This window comes from Bubalus kerabau, chromosome 6, assembly GCF_029407905.1.
Source record: "Bubalus kerabau isolate K-KA32 ecotype Philippines breed swamp buffalo chromosome 6, PCC_UOA_SB_1v2, whole genome shotgun sequence".
NCBI classification, from domain to species: domain Eukaryota; kingdom Metazoa; phylum Chordata; class Mammalia; order Artiodactyla; family Bovidae; genus Bubalus; species Bubalus kerabau.
Window position 1 is genome coordinate 8,788,304 of NC_073629.1, and position 22,570 is coordinate 8,810,873.

General features: G+C 39.8%; 1 protein-coding gene across 3 annotated transcripts in view; it reads right to left on the minus strand.

Annotated features, from left to right (window-relative positions):
* Positions 1–302: 302 nt before the first annotated feature.
* SDHC (succinate dehydrogenase complex subunit C) overlaps positions 303–22,570 on the minus strand; it is a 30,024-nt gene continuing 7,756 nt past the window's right edge. For 2 of the 3 annotated variants that reach the window (XM_055587342.1, XM_055587343.1), the window contains 4 exons: positions 21,655–21,756; positions 14,296–14,357; positions 7,326–7,489; positions 303–1,167 (listed from right to left, as the gene is read on the minus strand). In XM_055587342.1, the coding sequence (XP_055443317.1) occupies positions 1,063–1,167; positions 7,326–7,489; positions 14,296–14,357; positions 21,655–21,756 (433 nt within the window). In that variant the 3' untranslated portion in view covers positions 303–1,062. The remainder of the gene's footprint in view (positions 1,168–7,325; positions 7,490–14,295; positions 14,358–21,654; positions 21,757–22,570) is intronic. The other variant, XM_055587345.1, reaches the window with a different exon arrangement.

Sequence of the window (22,570 nt, forward strand, 5' to 3'; positions counted from 1 at the left end):
TCAGTGGGATTCTGGAGTTTATAAAAAACTAAAAGCTCTCCACAGCTTAACTTCCTTTCTCCTGCTCCTTTCTTCTCTGAGGTTTCTGTATATTAAATCCCTAGCCACTTTTATTTGATTCCCTGATAATTTTTGAGTCCTCACTTAAAAGGACAAATTGCTTCCCTCCCGAGGAAGGCAGGATTGGGGGGATGCAAGCACCTGAGAAGAGGAGACCAGAGGGAGACCAGACGGGGCAGGGAGGAAACTGGCTCCTCCTCCCCAGTTGCCGCTGTCTTGGTTTCTCAAAGTATCAACGAGAGTCAAAGGCAAAATAATAATTTTAATTCAGTTTCAGAAAAAGATGTCACGTGATTCTGGATTAGAAAACATGACAGTAAGAGGTTTGCTTTTTCTGGAAACACAAGGAAAAGAAATAACCCGTAACAGATTCAACAATAATCTTCTGGATTTTCTTCTTGCATCAAAAGCTATATATCTTCTCCCCAAGACCTGCTCCAAGAGCCAACTTAACTCTTTTTCTCTCCCGCTAGCTGGGACAGGCTAATTCTCCTGCACCCCCACCCCTCTCCTTTCAGTCACACTGTGTGGGCGCTAAAGACCCTGGGCTCTGACCAATGGACAGAATTGTCCTTTGAGCCAGCAACCCACAGGCAGTGGCACCCGGATCCCCACTCCCAGTCCCCACGGCAGAGGCCACAGAGCTGGCATTGTTTCCACTGTCTCAGGAAGAAGGAGCCAAAGGCTGACCCTCAGCATAAATCAAGGCCTAACATGGAGAGAGAAAGAAGGCTCCTAAGCCCAGAGTAGGCTGCAAGCCGGGGGCAAGAAAAGGGAGTTTTTGCAGTCATTCCATCCTTAGAAATAAGGGGAAAACTGGACCCTTTTCCACCGTTATGGTTCTGTAAGGTACTCTACTGCTGAGCTCCAAGGGGATCTGCAAGCAAAGAAGGGTCTAAACAAATCAGAATAACTTTGCCCTAGCCAAAGACAAGAGTAACAAACAGGAAGACAGGTCAATGTGATAATTTGTAGGATGACGACACTGGGAACTTTGGCTCTTCACATGGCTGCCAGCCCTACAGACGACAACACAGTAAGAACCAGGACAGCCACTCCAGACTGGTGTAGCTGGGAAATCGCCAGGCCTTTTCCTAGATCCCACATCTGTAAAAATAAGAAGAAAAAATGTCAGCAATCAGGGTCCTGGTCACTCTCATAGCTCCTTTCTCAGAAAAGAACTCCACTTAGGAAACTGAAAAGCACTTCCTTATTCTGACCTTCACCTTCCTCGAAACCCACAATACGGTACCTGCCACCCTCTTATCCCAATGACAATAAACGGAATCGATCCTCAGTCCCTATATATAAGAACTTTCAGACTAAATAGATAAAACTTTCCCTCGTGACAACAAAACCAGATCAAGGTTTTCCAAAGTGTGTTTCTCCAAAAACTAGTTTCTCAGAATGTTAAAAGGCATTACATGTGGGAAAAAAAGTTCTGAGGTCAAATAAATTTGGCAACTGTTTAAATACAAGACTTCTTAAACAACCTACTAATGCACACTGTTCATCTCCAAAATGGGGATATAATACATGGTTTTTTAGATATAGTCAACCTCTGAATCCTCTTTGGGAAGCAACATTTGTCCATTGGGGAACTAGTATTTTTAAAAAAAAATACTCTTTGGGGAATTCCCCGGTGGTCCAGTGGTTAAGACTCCACACTTCCAATGCAGGGGGTTCAATCCCTCGTGGGGAAATAATCCCACGTGACTCAAGGCATGGCCAAAAAAAACTACTCTTGGGATCTAGACTCAATTTTGTTTTGACTGTGACATGACCCCACCACTAAGAAATATCTTTTTAGTTAGTACCCAATGTCTGTGTATATATATCTTATATATAAAAGTTCATGAAACAATAAGCAATATTTATCAACACTGTCTGTGTTATATTCTGTATGGCATATTCTATTTAAAGTTCTTTTTTGTTGGTAGCAACCCACTAAATAGATTTTCTACCCACGGAGTCAAAAAACACTAATTTAGACTCTCTTGTGCCCTAGGGATATCAACATATCATATTCTAAAAGCTCTCCTAGGGCAAAAGCCGAGTCTTCAGGTCTCACACTTTCCACACATGACCGCATCAACACAAAGAAGCCCACACTTTAAGAATGCTTCAGAGAAAAATAAGAGCCTGGAAAAAACTCAAGATGAGAAGATGTCCCTACCTCAGGCGTCAAACAGCTTCTACCTAGATAAGATTAGGAGTCAAACAGGCAGTTGCTTGCTTATAAAGAAACAGTTCAGTTCAGTTGCTCAGTTGAGTCCAACTGTTTGTGGCCCTGTGGCCTGCAGCACACCAGGCCTCCCTGTCCATCACCAACTCCCAAAGCTTGCTCAAACTCATATCCATCGAGTCAGTGATGCCATCCAACCATCTCATTCTCCCCTTCTCCCACCTTCAATCTTTCCCAGCATCAGGGTGGGAAATGAGTCAGTTCTTCGCATCAGGTGGCCCAAAGTATTGGAGTTTCAGCTTCAGCATTACTCCTTTCAATGAATATTCAGGAATGACTTCCTTTAGGATAGACTGGTTGGATCTCCTTGCAGTCCAAGGGACTCTCAAGAGTCTTCTCCAACACCACAGTTGAAAAGCATCAATTATTCAGTGCTCAGCTTTCTTTATGGTCCAAATCTCACATCTGTACACGACTACTGGAAAAACCATAGCTTTGACTAGACAGACTTTTGTTGGTGAAGTAATGTCTCTGCTTTTTAATATGCTGTCTAGATTGGTCATAGCTTTTCTCCCAAGGAGCAAGCGTCTTTTAATTTCAAGGCATCAGTCACCATCTGCAGTGATTCTGGAGCCCAAGAAAATAGCCTCTAACTGTTTCCACTGTTTCCCCATCTATTTGCCATGAAGTGATGGGATCAGATGCCATGATCTTAGTTTTCTGAATGTTGAGTTTTAAGCCAGCTTTTCACTCTTTTCTTTCACTTTCATCAAGAGGCTTTTTAGTTCCTTTTCACTTTCTGCCATAAGGGTGGTGTCATCTGCATATCTGAGGTTATTGATATTTCTCCTGGCAATCTTGATTCCAGCTTGTGCTTCATCCAGCCCAGCATTTCACATGATGTAGTCTGCATATAAATTAAACAAACAGGGTGACAATATACAGCCATGACATACTCCTTTTACAATTTGGAACCAGTCTGTTGTTCATGTCTGGTTCTAACTGTTGTTTCTTGACCTGCATGCAGATTTCTCAGGAGGCAGGTCAGGTGGTCTGGTATTCGCATCTCTTTCAGAATTTTCCAGTTTGCTGTGATCCACACAAAGGCTTTGACATAGTCAATGAAGCAGAAGTAGATGTTTTTCTGTAACTCTCTCGCTTTTTCGATGATCCAATGGATGTTGGCAATTTGATCTCTGGTTCCCCTGCCTTTTCTAAATCCATTTTGAACATCTGGAAGTTCTTGGTTCATGTACTACTGAAGCCTGGCTTGGAGAATTTTGAGCATTATTTTGCTAGGATGTGAGATGAATGCAATTGTGCAGTAGTTTGAACATTCTTTGGCATTGCCTTTCTTGTGGATTGGAATGCAAACTGGCCTTTTCCAGTCCTGTGGCCACTGCTGAGTTTTACAAATTTGCTGGCATACTGAGTGTAGCACTTTCACAGCATCATCTTTCAGGATTTGAAATAGCTCAACTGGAATTCCATCACCTCCACTAGCTTTGTTCATAGTGATGCTTTCTAAGGGCCACTTCACTTCGCACTCTAGGATGTCTAGCACTGAGTGATCACACCATCGTGGTTATCTGGGTCCTGAAGATCTTTTTTGTATAGTTCTTCTGTGTATTCTTGCCACCTCTTCTTAATATCTTCTGCTTCTGTTAGGTCCATACCATTTCTGTCCTTTATTGTGCTCATCTTTGCATGAAATGTTCCCCTGGTATCTCTAATTTTCTTGAAGAGATTGAGATCTCTAGTCTTTCCCATTCTATTGTTTTCCTCTGTATCTTTGCACTGATTGTTTAGGCTTTCTTATCTCTCCTTGCTATTCTTTGGAATTCTGCATTCAGATGGGTTTATCTTTTCTTTTCTCCTTTGCCTTTAGCTTCTCTTCTTTTCTCAGCTATGTGTAAGGCCTCCCCAGACAGCCATTTTGCTTTTTTGCATTTCTTTTCCTTGGGGATGGTCTTGATCCCTGTCTCCTGTACAATGTCACGAACCTCTGTCCATAGTTCATCAGGCACTCTATCAGATCTAGTCCCTTAAATCTATTTCTCACTTCTACTGTATAATCATGAGAGATTTGTTTTAGGTCATACCTGAATGGTCTAGTGGTTTTCCCTACTTTCTTCAATTTAAGTCTGAATTTGGCAATAAGGAGTTCATAATCTGAGCCACAGTCAGCTCCCAGTCTTGTTTTTGCTGACTGTATAGAGCTTCTCCATCTTTGGCTGCAAAGAATATAATCAATCTGGTTTTGGTGTTGACCATCTGGTGAGGTCCATGTGTAGAGTCTTCTCTTATGTTATTGGAAGAAGTTGTTTGCTATGACCAGTGCGTTCTCTTGGCAAAATTCTGTTAGCCTTTGCCCTGCTTCTTTTCTTACTCCAAGGCCAAATGTGCCTATTACTCAAGGTATCTCTTGACTTCCTACTTTTGCATTCCAGTCCCCTATAATGAAAAGGACATCTTTTTTGTGTGTTAATTCTAGAAGGTCTTGTAGGTCTTCATAGAACCATTCAACTTCAGCTTCTTCAGCATTACTGGTTGGGGCACAGACTTGGATTACTGTGATACTGAATGGTTTGCCTTGGAAACAAACAGAGATCATTCTGTCATTTTTGAGACTGCATCCAAGTACTGCATTTCGGACTCTTTGGTTGACTATGAGGGCTATTCCATTTCTTCTAAGGGATTCTTGCCCACAGTAGGAAATATAATGGTCATTTGAATTAAATTCACCCATTCCAGTCCATTTTAGTTCACTGATTCCTAAAATGTCGATCTTCACTTTTGCCACTCCTGTTTGACCACTTCTATATATGCTAAGTCACTTCAGTCGTGTCCGACTGTGTGTGACCCCATAGACAGCAGCCCATCAGGCTCCCCCGTCCCTGGGATTCTCCAGGCAAGAACACTGGAGTGGGTTGCCATTTCCTTCTCCAATGCATGAAAGTGAAAAGTGAAAGTGAAGTCGCTCAGTCATGTCCGACTCCCAGCAACCCCATGGATTGCAGCGTAATAGGCTCCTCCGTCCATGGGATTTTCCAAGCAAGAGTACTGGAGTGGGGTGCCACTGCCTTCTCTGGTTTTTTTTTTTTTTTTGACCACTTCTAATTTACCTTGATTCATGGACCTAACAGTCCAGGTCCTATGCAATATTGTTCTTTACAGCAACAGACTTAACTTCCATCACCAGTCACACCTACAACTGGGTGTTGTTTTTGCTTTGGCTCTGTCTCTTCATTCTTTCTGGAGTTATTTCTACCCTCTTCTCCAGTAGCATATTGGGCACCTACCAACCTGGGGAGTTCATCTTTCAGTGTTGTATCTTTTCCCCTTTTCATACTATTCATGGGGTACGGTGCTTTCAAAAAAATAAAGGTACAATGCTTTACAGAAAAATTGAGTCCTACTGGGTGGTGGTGATAGGGGGATACTCTCTAGCATATCAGAGACCCTGTCACTTCCTACTCTCTTTCATCAATTCCACCCTCCACTCCATTAGATTTTTTTTTTCTTTTAATGTAACGGTAGCTATGCATTTACATGAATATGAATGTACAGGGAAAGTTCTGGATGTGATCTTGGAGAGACAGCAGTGAGCAGTCCTAGAGAAGGATCTTAGTTCCCTGCCTAGGAACTGAACCTGGGTAGCCTGGATGAAAACCAGGAATCCTAGCCACCAGACCACCAGGGGACAGAGCCCCGTTAGATCTTCTGGCAGCACAACTGTCAAGCTCAGAGTGCAAGAACTATGGACTGTCACAGAGAACAAAATCCTGGGAGCCAGGACTTGCTAGAAGAACAAACAAAAGCAGATTTAAGGGCTTAAGAAAAGCCCTGACTGAGTTCTGACATTTTATAAAATCTCTTCCCCTTCCCTCCCCCCATTCTGAGACAAAAGCAAATATATGGCAAGTCCCTGCCTGAGCCAGGATGCCAACAGAGGAAGCTGATCAGCTGATTCTATTGGAGAGCTTTGTTCCATGGAATAAGAAGTCATTAATGGAAATGCTCTCCCTCTCTCCCCCCTCCCCGAGGGAAGTGAAGTCATTTTGAATCAAACTGAACACTGCCCCAGGGAACAGTTACTAGATACACTTAATTTAATAGGTCATTTAGTCTTTCGCTTTTCTGATTCCATTAAACTGTCTATTGGACCAGACTAAAATTCAGAAAGTGCTTGTCTCTAAGCTCTAATGTGGAAGTTACAAAAGGTCAAATTAAGGCAAGAACATCCAACTGCCAGATGGCTCACGGTGAGAGAGAATGGAAAACCATAAAGAAGGAAGCTGTAATTATCTTCCTGACAAAGGAAGCAAGACCAGGGGTAGGGAGACCACAAAATATAAATCTTAAAGTGCTGTAGGAGAGATTGATCCCTGAGCTGGGGCAGGTTTGATTCTTTAAAAAAAAAGGGGACACCAGTTTGAACTGACCCCAAGCTCATGTAGGAGGCAACTTGGACAGAGTTCAGCTGTCAAAAGATTTCTAAACCCAATATTGAGATCCTAGACACTCGGTTTCTTGTTGAAGTTGGTCCCATTCTAATAGTTCAAAACAAATAAAAAACAAAAGCAGTTAACATAATCCAATATCAAGTTAATAATAATCAGTATATTTGACTCCAGATATGTCACTTTGTCTTGATGGGAAGATTAAGACTTCCCATCAAGCAGTAACTATGTTATCTAGTTCATAAATGAACCTCCAGTGTCTACAACAGCGCCTGACACAACAGGTAGCAATTTCTTTCTGATAAATATGCCTTCTATGCCAGGTATGTGGCCTGGCTTCAGGGGTCTCTTTTAGTAATGATCCTCTTAAAACTGGAAGAATTCACAGAGACTCTGAAAGCATCTGCCAGATCTATGTCCAGTGCTCAGCTACATCACCAGCTGTGCTGCCTGGCAGTGCCCAGGCAATCTAGTTTAGCTTTGTCCAAGAGGCCCTTGAGCAAACATCCAGCACAACTAACTTTAAGAACAGTACTAAACCCAGACCAGAAAAGAGACTCCTCTGAGCCTCTCCATTCCTTGCACCTAGAAAATGTACAAGTCTACAATTAACTTACCAAGTGTCGGATCCCATTCCAGGTGTGATACATGAGAGGGAAGACAAGTGCAAATTTGGCTGTGTGGATCAGTGCTGGCCCCAAACACAGGGACTTCACAAATTCCAAATGAGACTCAAAGCTCCCAGGGACCAAGAGGGCTGACAAGCCAAAAAGAGAGACTCCTGAGGAGAAACAAAGTAAGCCCATCACAGCGGTCCATCAGCTACAACCAATAAGACACATAAAACTGGTTTCTATGACAGTCCCTAGCACTTCACACAATTCGAAACCAATTTAAAATGGGGAAGATTTAAACTAATGTTCACATGTGTAGTAGGAGATAGGCTCCATGGAATCTGACTCCAATCTCTTAAAATTTAGAATATATATTTTAGCATCTTAATCCTTCATCCAACATTGCTCTCTATAAAAACTTTACCTACCACTTTAGACGTCACCTCTACTGTATCTATATCATCTCAGTAAGAAAAAATAAAAACAGTATACTCAATTCAAGAAAAAGACTGAGAAAAAAAAATTTTTAATCAATCAAATCTCTACCATACAAAAATTTAACTCAAAATGAATCAGAGACCTAAATGTAAGAACTAAAACCATACAACGAAGAAAACACAGGGGTAAATCTTTAGGACTTTGGATCAGCAGTGGTTTCTTAGATACGACACCAAACCAGAAGCAACAAAATAATAAATTGGAGTTCCTCAAAATTAAACACTTTTGGGGGCCGTCCATTTATCCGTTAGTCTGGAAGGACGCTGATGCTGAGAATAACTACCATGGCTTTCAGTTCTTTGACGAAACTTCAGATTGTTGGAGCATTCACTGTATTCCGGGGGGGGAACCTTCTATAAGTTTGCTGTGGCTGAAGCAAGCAAGCAAGCATATGCAGACTACTACAGAAATTATGATTCCATGAAAGATTTTTGAGGAGATGAGGAAGGCTGGTATCTTTCAGAGTGCAAAGTGATTTCACAATGTAAAGAATTTCTTTAGGTTGAGTTCCATCGAAGTTTTGTCACTGAACTGTAATCTGAATTACAAAACTATGACATAAGAATAATGGAATAAGGAATAATTTGTGGTGATAAATCAACAAATACTATGGAAAAAAATAAAAAACTTTTGTGCTACAAGCAATGCCAATAAGAAAGTAAAAAGACAACATATACAATGAGAGAAAATTTTTGCACATTGTTATGTGTGATAAGGGACTTGTATACAGAATATATTAAAGACCCTTACAGCTCAATAATAAAAAGGCAACCTAATTTAAAAACGGGCAGAGGATGTGAATAAATCTCTCTCTAAGGAAGTAAAAGGTCCATAAGTATATGAAAAGATGCTCAATACCATTAGTCACTAGGGAAATGCAAATCAAAACTATGAGAAGCCACTTCACACCCACTAGAAGGCTATATACAGTTAGTGCTCCATACCCATGGGTTCTGCATCCAAATGAACTTTTAGTCCAATACATCCCTCCCCTTCCCTGTCTACTCCCCACTTCCTCTCACTACATACACACACCTGGGAGTGGCTGGTGATCAAGCTAATAACCAATGGCCAATGATTAATCAATCTTGCCTAGGCACTGAAGCCACCATAAACTACAGGATTTGGACAGCCTCTAGGTTACTGAACACAAGGATGTGCTAGGAGGGTGGTGTGCCCAGAGAGGGCATGGAAGCTTCATACACACTTTCGTCTCTGTTCCTGTGTATCTTGCCCTGTGTTATCTCCTCCATTGGTTTTTATTTTGAAAACCAGTATGTCTAAATAAAGTATCTTCCTGAGTTATGGTGGGCTCTTCTAGTAAATTATCAAAACTGAGGAAGGGGTCATGGGAACCCTGGTTTACAGCTGCAACTTTATATATATAATTCTCAAAGTTCTAGCTAGGCATTATAAGCAGAAAAGGAAGTGATGATATAGTAGCTAGTTAGTGACAAAGTTGGAACTGAAGTCAGAAATATGTGAAGTTTGTGCTTTTTCTCTACACTGTCTCAGTTGGGAATGACCAGGGTATAACATATCCAATCTGAGAATCAATAACTCATGTCCCATCTCATGAAAAGCCCAAAAAAACAAAACAGGGATTTCAGAGTTCCATTAGTTACTTTATAATCTGTCAGTTCTTTGGCTTTCCTAGAAAAGAAGTGACTACCTGAGCAGGTTTGCCTATACACTCAAGTGACCTCTCACTGAAGCTCTGATTTTCAATCCAACCTATTTTTAAAGACTATCCAGAACATTCAGGACCATTCTTCTTCCCATTCAAGTTAACTGTACAATTTATTTACAGCTGCGTTTTTCTAACACATCTGTGGTTTGGCACTCATTCATTTCATTGCTGTATGTTGCATTTTGATTACCCTTTCCCAGTCTTATTCACATTGCAGTTTCAGCTACCTGCCATTTTCAAGGAATTTACCTAATTTCACCTAGATTTTTACACTGTTGCTATGAAAAATCACAAGTATTTTAATCCCTTACAGAACTTAAGCAATGGAAAAGTGTTCCTGCCTTCTTTTTCCATCTTTTAAAGAACTGCTTGTAAAGTTCTTCCTCAATAAATTCTATTTCAAGTCAAACTAGTGTCATCATGCTTTTTTAGTTCAACATGCTCTTTAGAGTATCAGCCACAAAATCTCTACAGTATGAATCAACACCTAATCATGGATTGGCCTAGCCCAGCTTGTTCTGTTACTGAAACAAATGAGAATGTAAACCTTTTTTGATTTCTTATGGGATCAAGTTCCAACTTCTCAACACAGCGGTCAAAGTCCTTTACAGTCCAGGGTACTTCCCAGTCTTATCTTTTGCCACTTTTTCCATAATACAACTCTTAAACAAGTGGATCTAGTTATCATTATCCAACCTTATCTTCTGCCACTTTCGTAACACAGCTCTTAAGCAGATCTACTTATCATCATCCAAGATTCTGGATGCTTTGCAAACCCTGTGCCTTTGCATCCGGTGGCTTCTCTGTCGGAACACCCTCCTCCACCTCCGTTTCATGAATTCTCCCACCCGTTCTTCTTTCAAGATCTCCAACTCCTGCAGTTGGTCTCACTTCTGGGACCTCGTATCTCTATTAAAAAATTATCCCAGTGCATTACAAATATTTATTTGTCTTATTCCTTAGACTTTTTTACCCTTGAGGGTAGATGCTTTTATCACTATCCAATTTCTAATGCATGAGGGAAGATTAATTAGAAGTTAGGTGGAACTGGTTCCAAATAGGAAAAGGAGTACATCAAGGCGTATATTGTCACCCTGCTCATTTAACTTATATGCAGAGTACATCCTGAGAAACGTTGGGCTGGAAGAAGCACAAGCTGGAATCAAGACTGCTGGGAGAAATATCAATAACCTCACATATGCAGATGACACCACCCTTATGGCAGAAAGTGAAGAAGAACTAAAGAGCCTCTTGATGAAAGTGAAAGAGAAGAGTGAAAAAGTTGGCTTAAAACTCAACATTCAGAAAACTAAGATCATGGCATCTGGTCCCATCACTTCATGGGAAATAGATGTAGAAACAGCGGAAACAATGGCTGATTTTATTTTTCTGGGCTCCAAAATCACTGCAGATGGTGACTGCAGCCATGAAATTAAAAGACGCTTACTCCTTGGAAGAAAAGTTATGACCAACCTAGACAGCATATTAAAAGGCAGAGACATTATTTTGTCAACAAAGGTCCATCTAGTCAAGGCTGTGGTTTTTCCAGTGGTCATGTATGGATGTGAGAGTTGGACTATAAAGAAACCTGAGCACCGAAGAACTGATGCTTTTGAACTGTGGTGTTGGAGAAGACTCTTGAGAGTCCCTTGGACTGCAAGGAGATCCAACCAGTCCATCCTAAAGGAGACCAGTCCTGGGTGTTCATTGGAAGGACTGATGTTGAAGCTGAAACTCCAATACTTTGGCCACCTGATGCGGAGAGCTGACTCATTTGAAAAGACCCTGATGCTGGGAAAGGTTGAGGGCAGGAGGAGAAGGGGACAACAGAGGATGAGATGGTTGGATGGCATCACCAACTCAACGGACATGGGTTTGGGTGGACTCTGGGAGTTGGTGATGGACAGGGAGGCCTGGCGTGTGCAGTTCATGGGGTCGCAGGTTGGACACGACTGAGCGACTGAACTGACTGAGGAAGAACAAACATTTCTGAACTGACCACCATAAGCAAAGTGACTGACATGGTTGCATTCATTTAGCCTAAAAATCATTGGAAGGACAAGAGCAGTTTGTTTATTAGGTTAATAGTTTCCATTACTGGGCTTCGCTGGTGGCTGAGAAGGTAAAGAACCTGCCTGCAATTAAGGAGACCCAGGTTTGATCCCTGGGTTGGGAAGATTCTCTGGAGAAGGTAATGGCTACCCACTACAGTATTCTAACCATGGACAGAGGAGCCTGGCAGGCTATGGTCCATGGAGTCACAGAGCTGGGCATGACTGATTGACTAAGACACTCACAGAAGCACCCACTGAGTGCTAGAAGATATGAATGGTAAATAAGGTAGATGCAGGGCCTACTCTCTGAAGAGTTTACAGTCTAATAAAAGAGACAGATTTATAAAAAGCTGTGAAGAAACAGTGCAATAAGAACTATGAATAGTGTTGTGAAACTGAAAACTAATAACAGAACTAGAAACAAACCAGAGCTACTACTTTAGGTATGGTGCTGAGTAAAGTATCCTTTAAGCTGACAATTTTGTGGAGAGCTACAAAATAAGAAGGAACTAACCACACACTCTGTAGCAAGAGGTAGGAGCAGACATTTCAGATCAAGGGAATAAAACATGCAATGACTCTGGGATGAGAAAGAGATTTACCTGTTCCAAAGAATTCAAAGACAAGTGTGGCCAGAACAGAGTAAGCAAGGGGAGAAACGGCAGGATGACTTAAGCAAGAGCCAGATCAGGTAGAGCATTTTAGGTCATGGTGGAGAGTTGAATTTTGATCTAAGTGCAAAGGCAAATACTATAATAGGAAGATCCTAAGTGTGACTTGATTCAATTTATTTTCAAGAGATTTTTATTGTTCTTGCTGTTGTGTGAAAAATAGATTGGAGGACTGCAACAAGATTGCAATGATCACAGCTGCTGGGACTGACTTCATTTCAGGTCAAATGATCCAATTCTTCTCGGCATTTGGTCCAGTACACACCATCTTCCAAGAGACTACTGCTATCAAATTTATTGTGCTTCTCATCCCTGTTTTCCTAAGTCAACATCCAGAGTGTAGTTTCTTGAAATCCCATCAACTCTGGAATAGGCATTATTAATATTTTAAAACAAGGAATTAACAGAGGGTTAGAGAGGTAACTAAGTTACCTAAATCATCCACCTAGCAAAAATATGTTCCAGTTTTGAAGTAGGGACTTTCAGAATTTAAGGGAAACATGGTACCTACTATTCTACAGCAATCAGCTACTGTTACGGAATTAAGGGAAAAGGTTTGGGAAGAAGGGTATACATGCTAACAAATACAAGATCATTCAAAGGGGTAAAAACAGAAAAAAATAATTATTAAGTTCAGCTGTGAAAAAAATACATACAACTTTAGCCATACTTAACTAATATTTCCTTTCACTATAGTCTATGAAAGAGTCAATATCCTCTTTTTTCATTCAGTAGCGATAAATATACTGAGATAATAATGTAACTGTGTGTATACTCAGTCACGTCCTACTCTATGCAACCTCATGGCTCTATGCAACCTCATGGACTGTAGCCAGCTGGGCTCCTCTATCCATGGAATTTTTCAGGCAAGAATACTAGAATAGGTTGCCATTCAAGATTCAGGGGATCTGGCCAACCCAGGGACCAAACCCACGTCTCCCACAATAGGAGGTGGATACTTTACCATTGAGCCACCTGGGAAGCCCAATAATTGAAACTATAGCCTAATAAATAAATTGTTCTTGTCCTTCCAATGATTTTTAGGACTGAATCTGTTTATAAACACCACCAAACTAAGCAAAAAGCATCAATCTAAAAGTTATAAAGATTCTAAGAAAAAATAAAGGAACTATGAATTTATAGTTAGAACAGGCTAATCCTAAAATTTATCCTATTATTTAAGTGCAAGTACGTTAAAAATCAGAAACTGTACAGATTCTTAGACACCACTAATCATCCTTATACCCGGATTCCATTATTACTGTACCAACCAAAGAAAAGGTAACACAGGAATAATAACATCGGATCTTAAGATAGGAGTTCCTATCCTTACTTGATTAATTTTGAATCACAGACTTAGTTTTAGATAATTTCTCCAATGTCGCAGCAGTAGCTTTCTAAATGCAGGATCCCTATACTTGAGCCACTAGTCCTGTTGATGACCACTTCAGTAAAAACATCCTCTATGGAAGACTAGGAGGGACCCCAAAGGATATTATGAAAAACAAATGCTGCAGCTGTATTTCATATTATATAAATAAACAGAAATTGTGGTTTGTTACCAGGGTCTTTTGAGAATGGAGAATGAGTTAGTATTTCTGTACTTGATCAATTCCAGGTGATGAAAAATGGGTGTTAAAATGGATTTTCTGAAAGAATAAGGTTGATGATTAATCTTGGACTGTGTTTGGTCAATGTTCAGTCAGCCAGGCTATCTCCATTATATTTCTGTATCTGTTCTCTGTAACATCAATAAATATAATATCAGGACATGCTGGGAATAGTTTAAAAACTGGGTAAGAAAAAATAAGAAAAATTTTTAAAAAAGGAAAAAAAAAACTGGTTAAGAAAAGAACCTGAGCATTGTGGGAACTCATAATTAACAGTTAAAGAAATGAATAAACAATAAGCTTCAATGGACTTATCGTTGTCTCTAAATCAAGCTGCTGAGTTGCAAAGGAGGCACTATCAAGAGCCACAGAAATAGCAAAGTTTTTCAAAGAAATAATGTGTGTATGTGTTTGTGTGTTCATATGCAGATTAAAAACACACATACATACCTGCACTCAAGGCAATACCGGTGCCACGGTGGCAAATGGACATCGCCATGGGAAGGGACCAGCTGAAAAGACACAAAGGCCATTTATAAGAGGGATAGAGGGCACCATTGTAGAGAATCTGTCTTGGAAAAGAAAATATAAACTACTTTGGAAATAGGCAACTATTTATCACAAAGCAAAACCAAACAGCTTTCATATTCCTGTGTTTCTACTCTCCAGTTTAAAAGTAAGAAAATGATTTATTTAAGAAGTCCCTCCCTTTTCTAGACTGCATCACTAACAGAGATGAGAAATTAATTAAGACTCAGATTCCTTTCATAAAAGAAAGAACATGGGTTGAAAACATCAATTAAAGTTGCATACAGTTAGAAAATAAACACTAGAATACAACCATCTGGGTCCTTCCTTTCCTCCAGTAGTAAGACAGAAGTAGAAGAAAATGCGTTTTATTTATCTACTGTTTCATATAACATAGTCATCCATGAACTTTATTATCATATAACCAAAAATATCCAAATTGAGCATATCATTCATTCCCTAGTAAATTACTTATCCCAAATTTAAAATCTAATTTTGCTGGATTTAGTATATGTTTCTTAAATCCACAGGTGTTTTGAAATACTCTGTCATCAAACCCTTTTAAAAATCATGTTCTCATCTGTTTATCTGCCAATGCTTTTCCTTAGAAGGATAACCAATACTTGTATAATCTGGACCTAGTTCTCTTGCTCAAGAGAGAAATGGTTAGAAAAATGGAAAGAACAGGTATCTTTGGATAAAGTTAACAACATTCATCCTGGAAAGTCAGCTTAGATAGAGAATGTTGAGCATCATCAGACCACATAATCCATACTCCAAAGGAAAGGAATTCCAGCAGATTGAAAAGATCATGAAAAGAAATTCTATGTAATAAAAATGGTCACAATAATAAGTGTAATAAATAATGTCTATGTAATAAAAATGGTCACAATAATAAGTGTAATAAATGTCTCTGTTAAAAAAACTCTATGTTAAAAAATGGTCACAGTATAAAAAAAAAAAAAGAATAATGTCTAAAGAAACCAAGAATACTGACTAGACACCACTCTAGATTAACTCAGACTAACAAGATAAATATAAAAGGCAGAAGAAGAGCCTCATAACAAAGGACAATCAGAGAACAATGGCATAATTTGATCAGAAGAATCAGGAGACTAAAACCCAGAATGAGCTGAGGCTTGCAAAAATGTCAAGGACAACAAAAAGGAGCTTTTAAGATTGTACTCAGGGAAAGCAAGCCTCCGAACTGGGGCTGACAATTTTATGTTAATGGATGACAGAGTGCAAAGCAGATTGCTCAACTATTTTATTTGTCAAAGAGAATGATTATCAGACTAAAAAAGACAGAACTAATATTGATTTGAGAGAACTGGTTGAGGGGGGGAGTAGGGAAATTATAAGACATTACTTAGCATTCCAAATGCACTTAGGACTCCTGGCCAGATGAACTAAATCCCAGATGAAATATAACCACTGATCTTGTAATCTTTAGGAAATACTGAAATGGAAAATGGGAGTGATATGAAGTGAAATGTTAACCTAACTTTAAAAAATGGTTAAAATCATAGACTGGTTAGCCTAGTACCGAGCTGCTAAAGGAAATTTTATTTTCTAAATAATCATGACAGTATTTCCAGTCCCATATGATCTTCTAGAATCTTGTCACTCCTCATCACACCGTATTTATATTTAGCCCCTTGACTCCGGGCAGGACTTCATGACTGACTGCCTCAAGATACAGAGCACAGCAGATCTGGCACTGCATGACTTCCAAATCACTTGTGCTCCTTCCATCCCTTCATCCTTCTCTCATGCTGTAAGGAAGCCTCAAATAGTCTATGCAGAGAGATCAAGTAGAAAGATCCATGCAGAGAGAAAATGAAGGCCCCTCTAAAAGCCAGAATCAACCCAAGACATGTGAGTAAATGAATCTTCAAATTATTTCACCCCAGTTTGTGTTTTCTCATTGAGGCCTCAGAAATCATGGGGCAGAGACTAATAGGTCACCCCCACTATTTCCTTCTGAACATTATGTAAGAGTCGAGCACAGAAAATCAAGACTGATTCAACTCAGTTAGAGAAAAGTGACGATTAGAAGCCAGTAAGATTTCCTTTAGGAACATTTTTTTTCAGGAAACACTGAGATCCTTTTCAAAACAGGTTATATCTTATTCACCTTTGTATTTCAACTTCAAAGAGTACCAGGCACATTGAGCAATTAACAAACATCTCCTGATTTGAAGAGTGCTAATTCTTTTTCCTTTTTTTGACTGTTAGTAGAATGTTAACCAATAAAAAGCTAGAGACAGAGGATATATGAATTTCAACAAGTGATCTAACAATCATACTGCAAGCAATACCATCAAAAAACCAAAAAGCAAAGAAGATATATAAATGGCCGGTAAGTATATGAAAAGATGTTCAACATCACCAATCATTAGAGAAATGCACATCGAAATCATAATGAAATACCTCTTCACATTCATTAGGATGGTTAGTATTAAAACAACAACAAAAACAGTAAATCACAAGTGTTGGTGAGGATGTGGAAAACCTGGAGCCCTTGTGCACACTGCTGGTGGAAATGCAAACAGCGCTACTGCCCCTATGGTCAATACGTTGTTTTCTCAAAAAATGAAGCACAGAATTACCATAATCCAGCAATTCCACTTCTAGGATATACCCCCAAAGAACTGAAAGCAGAGGGTCAAAGAGATATCTGTGTGCCCATGTTCATAGCAGCATTATTCACAACAGCCAAAAGATAGAAACAATCCACATGAATGGATAAACAAAATGTGGTACATATGTACAATGGGATATTACTCAGTCTTAAAAAGAAATGGAATTCTGATAGATTCTTCAACACAGGTTAACCTTGAGAACATTATGCCAGATGCAATAAGCCAAATACAAAAGGAAAAAACATCATATGATTCTACTTTATGAGGTCCTGGTGGCTCAGAGGGTAAAGAATCCACCTGCAATGTGGGAGACCTGGGTTTGATCCCCAAGTTGGGAAGATCCCTTGGAGAAGGAAATAGCAATGCACTCCAGTATTCTTGCCTGCAGAATCCCTATGGACAGAGAACCCTGGTGGGCTACAGTCCATGGGGTCGCGAAGAGTCAGACACAACTGAGTAACTAAGCACAACATACAAGTAGTCAAATTTATAAAGATGGAAGCTCAAACAGTGGTTGCCAGGGGCCGGGGGAATGGTAATTACTGTACAGAGTTTTGGTTTGGGAAGATGAAAAGATTCTGGAGATGAAGAGTAGTGATGGTTGCACAACAACGTGAATGTACTTAATGCCACTGAACTGTACACTTAAAAATCAATAAACTGGTAAATTTTGTTATGTATATTTTACCACAAATTTTAAACAAGGATAAAAGGCAACCCAATATAAAAATGAACATAGGACTTGAATATTCATTTCTCTAAAGAAGATATACAGGTGGCCAGTTAACAGATGAAAAGACGTTCAACATCAAAAAAGGTCATCGGGGAAAAAAATAGGCTTAGATCTATTTTACATAGTTTATGGTAGAACTAGAGCCACTGTGCAGACTGCAAGGAGATCCAACCAGTCCATTCTAAAGGAGATCAGTCCTGGGTGTTCTTTGGAAGGACTGATGCTAACGCTGAAACTCCAATACTTTGGCCACCTCATGCGAAGAGTTGACTCATTGGAAAAGACTCTGATGCTGGGAGGGATTGCGGGCAGGGGGAGAAGGGGACGACAGAGGATGAGATGGCTGGATGGCATCACCGACTTGATGGACATGAGTTTGGGTGAACTCTGGGAGTTGGTGATGAACAGGGAGGCCTGGCATGCTGCAATTCATGGGGTTGCAGAATCAGACACGACTGAGCGACTGAACTGAACTGAACTGTGCAGAAGATATAAGTTACGGTAAGTTCAATAAAATAAGGGTCTTTCTGATAATAAGAGAAATTTCCAAACTGGAAAAGGGTGATGTGAGTTTCTTGTCACTGGAGGCATGCAAGCCTAAGTAGACATTTGTTTATGAAAGTACTGCAGAGGAAATTTACTCATTTGTGGCTTTTAAACTTTTTTCTTTTTTTGAGTAGCACCCTTTCTTCAAAAGCAAAATCCTTAAAGTCAAGTTGCTTTGGTTATAGCCAGGTCTAAGGGCCTACAATACAATCTGCATGTTGGCCAGCCCCACACAACTACCCACAGAAGTGGGCAGTTGTGATACTTAATGGAATATCCCAAGCTCCAAGCAGCACTCTTAAAACCAATGTGGTTGAAAATTAAATTAAAATCTAAGAACTCTTCCAACTCTAAACTTTTAAAATATTTTTCTAACATCTTTTAAAATGACTTGTTTTCCTGAAAATGCAATTCCCTATATATACTTTTGCTTTGAAAATGGTAATTTACTAAGAGATAAAGAATACTTCAGAAAGGCTAACTTAACCATATATTTCCATGCTACCTCCAAAAATTTATAAAAGTTAGTAACAGAAAATATGACTCCAGATATCTCAGATATCTTTCCCAGACATATCACCTTGGAAACAGCCCCATGTTTCCTGCTATTTCTTTTCTTTTTTTTCTTCCATGAGTATGTCTAGAGTTTTATCATCAGAAGAGCAAACAAAGTAGTTTAAGTCTCATACCACTAGCTTATTATCATTTGTTAATATGACTTGTGAAAAAAGGTTTTAAATATAGACTCAAGATAATTTGAAAAGTTCTTCATTATAATCCTCCCCCAAATCTCTCATCTCTTAAAAGAAAGTTTTACCATAAAGTAGCAAACACTTATTCATCTTCTTCTGTTTTAGTAGACTGTCCAATTTCTACAATCAGAATTATTTCAGGAATCTAGTTTGGAAAAAATCTGAAGGGTTGTGGTATTTGTGGAGGTGGTTAAAAAATGACCAGCTTCCCTGGCAGGAACTCAAGAAAATACGGTAGCAGAACTCAAGATGCTTTGCTGGGTTAGGAGTTTTTTGGGAAGACACTAGTGTAACAGCCATCAGTGCTACTTCTGAGGACAACAAATTAACAGAAATAGATGTACGTATGTATATACTCATATATACACATGAACATGTGTGTGTGTGTGTGCGTGTGTGTGTGTGTGTTTGTACATATATATCATAGCTCTGTCAGAAAAAGTCTAGAAGCAATGGTATCCTGTTAGCAGTGAGTACATCTAGCACCCAGATCTTGATTTCACAGGAGTCATCTTGAAAAATTTCCACCAGCCAAGTCTGGGACAATCTGAACATCAAAATAAATCAGAGTAACAGTGTAACTGTGGGCAAAACAAGAATTGAGAAGTAATGTGGTGAGGGGAGATATACACACACACACACACACACACACACACACACACATCTGTTCCTAGTTTCTGAACCTTTACCAATGTGTGTGTTTATGTGTGTGTGTGTGTGTAAAACATATCTGTTCCTAGTTTCTGGACCCTTATCAATCTCCTCACTGATACGGGTGCTAGGAGGATCTTTTTATTTGGTCTTTGACTCTGGTTCCCAACACACAGTTCCTAAATCCCTTAGAATTTCCTGGGAGGTAAGAGTGACCTCTGTTCTAATGAGGTGACTCTGGATGGGGGCTGGCTGCCAGAAAGACCAACCCGTGACCAGAAGCTTGGACCTTTCTGCCCCACCCCCACCTCCATCCAGGGAGGGAAGGGCTAGAGATTAAGTTAATAACTGATCATGGCTACATGATGAAGCCTCCATAAAAATTTCCAAAGTACAGGGTTTGGGAAGTTTTCAGGTTGGTAAATAAATCCACATATCAGAAGGATAATGCACCCCAACTCCATGGAGACAGAAGCTCCTGTGCTCAGGATCCTTCTAGACACAGAGGGACGACCTAAGAGGGCACCTGGCTATTCATCTGTATCATCTCTAATATCCTTTATAATCACAGTAAACTTAAGTAAATGTTTCCAAGTTTCTTGAGCCATTTTAAGAAATTACTGAACCCAAGGAGGAGGTTGTGAGAACTCTTGATTTATAGTTGGTTAGTTAGAAGTACCAGGTGGCGCTAGTGGTAAAAAACCTGCCTGCCAATGCAGGAGACATTAAGAGACATGCATTTGATCCCTGGGTCAGGAAGAACCCCTGGAGAAGGGAATGGCTCCCCACTCCAGTATTCTTGCCTAAAGAATCCCATGGACAGAGGAGCCTGGCAGGCTACAGTCCATGGGGTTGTGAACAGTCAGACACGACTGAGCAACTAACACTTTCAGTTAGAAGTACAAGTAACAAGCTGGGATTTGGGATTGGCATCTGAAGTGGGAGACAGTCTTGTGGGACTGAACCCCTACCTGTGGGGTCTGTGCTAATTCCAAGTAGTTAAACAACTAAATGTAATACATGATCCTCAGTTGGATCCTGGACCTATAAAGGGCATTTTTGGGACAACTGGCAAAATCTGAATGGGATCTGAGGATGAGGTGATTAACACAGGATCAATGTTAATTTTCTGACTGTGATGGCTATAGTATACAGAGTTTCCTCAAATTTAAGAAACATACACTCAAGTATTAAGGGATTGCAGCAGGCAGAAAGATGTCCACATTCTAATTCCTGAAACTTGTGAATATTTACCTTAAATAGCAATGGGGAATTAAGGCTGCAAGTGAAATTAAAGTTGCTAATAACCTCACCTTAAGATAAGAAGACTATCCTGGATTATCTGGATGGGCCCAAGAGAATACAAAGGGTCCTTAAAAGTGGAAGGGGCTGGCAGAAGGAGGGAGTCAGGGAAGAAATGTGACAGTGAAGCAAGTTCAAAGTGATATGATGGGAGAACTTGACACACCACTGCTGGTTTTGAAGATAGAGGAAACGGGTTCCAAGCCAAGGGATTCAGAACAGCCTTCAGAAGCTGGAGAGAGCAACAAAACAGATTCTCCCCCAGAGCCTCCAGAAATGAACGCAGCCCTGCCAACACCTTAATTTTAGCCCTGTAAGACCTAAGCCAGACTTTGAACTATAGGACTGTAAGATAATAAATGTGTTATTTTCATTTACAAAGTTTATGAGCACTTATGACAGCAGGAATAGAAACTAACACAGGAGTAATGAGTATCATCATCGCTGCACTTTTTAAAAATCATTCAGACATGTTAACACACTGGGAGTCTGCATAAGGGTATATAGTAACACAGCACACTATTTCTGCAATATTTATGCAAATCTGAAATGATTTCAAAATAATTTCTTTCAATTAATACAAATTACATTTTGACTTACCTCCGGAACTTTTACCTGCTACTACTAAATTCCCTGGTTCCAGAGCCCTTACCTGTAGATGCTGATATGGGGAGACAAAGGACGGTTTGAACTAGTGTTCTTATTCCAGAACCTCTCCATCTCTTCTTTGGCTGTGGTTCCCAAAGGAACAGCACTAAAACAAAACCAAAAGGTTTAAATGATTAAAAGTAAACTTGGCTTAAAATTTTACATAATAAAAAGTTAAAGGTAAGCTGGGCTAGATGAACCCATATATTAAGAAAACATGTCTGTCCACTCACCTTATCTTTCTGCCAAGTATGACTCAGCTACTAATAACCTCAACCACCCAATGAGGTCATATTAGAGAGCAACTCTTCTTCTCAATCCCCCAACACCCAAGTACATAATGGAAGATTAACTCTTGTTGGGCAGCAGGGCAAATACAGTATTTCAAAACCATTTACATATCACCCAGGTTATGTGTGATATCTCATAACACCTGCTCTCATCCAGCTCTTCAAGACTCCTTTCCAAGTTCTCAAAAATTGAGAACGAGATTCAGTTCAGTACCTCTAAATAGTTTCATGATTTTTCTTGTCACTAGGCTAGGCTGATGAAAGTGAAAGAGAAGAGTGAAAAAATTGGCTTAAAACTCAACATTCAGAAAACTAAGATCATGTCACCTGGTCTCATCACTTCATGGCAAATAGATGGGGAAACAATGGAAACAGTGAGAGACTTTATTTTGGGGGGCTCCAAAATCACTGCAGATGGTGACTGCTGCCATGAAATTAAAAGACGCTTGCTCCTTGGAAGAAAAGTTATGACCAACCTAGATAGCATATTAAAAAGCAGAGACATTACTTTGCCAACAAAGGTCCATCTAGTCAAAGCTATGGTTTTTCCAGTAGTCATGTATGGATGTGGGAGTTGGACTATAAAGAAAGCTGAGTGCTGGAAGAATTGATGCTTTTGAACTGTGGTGT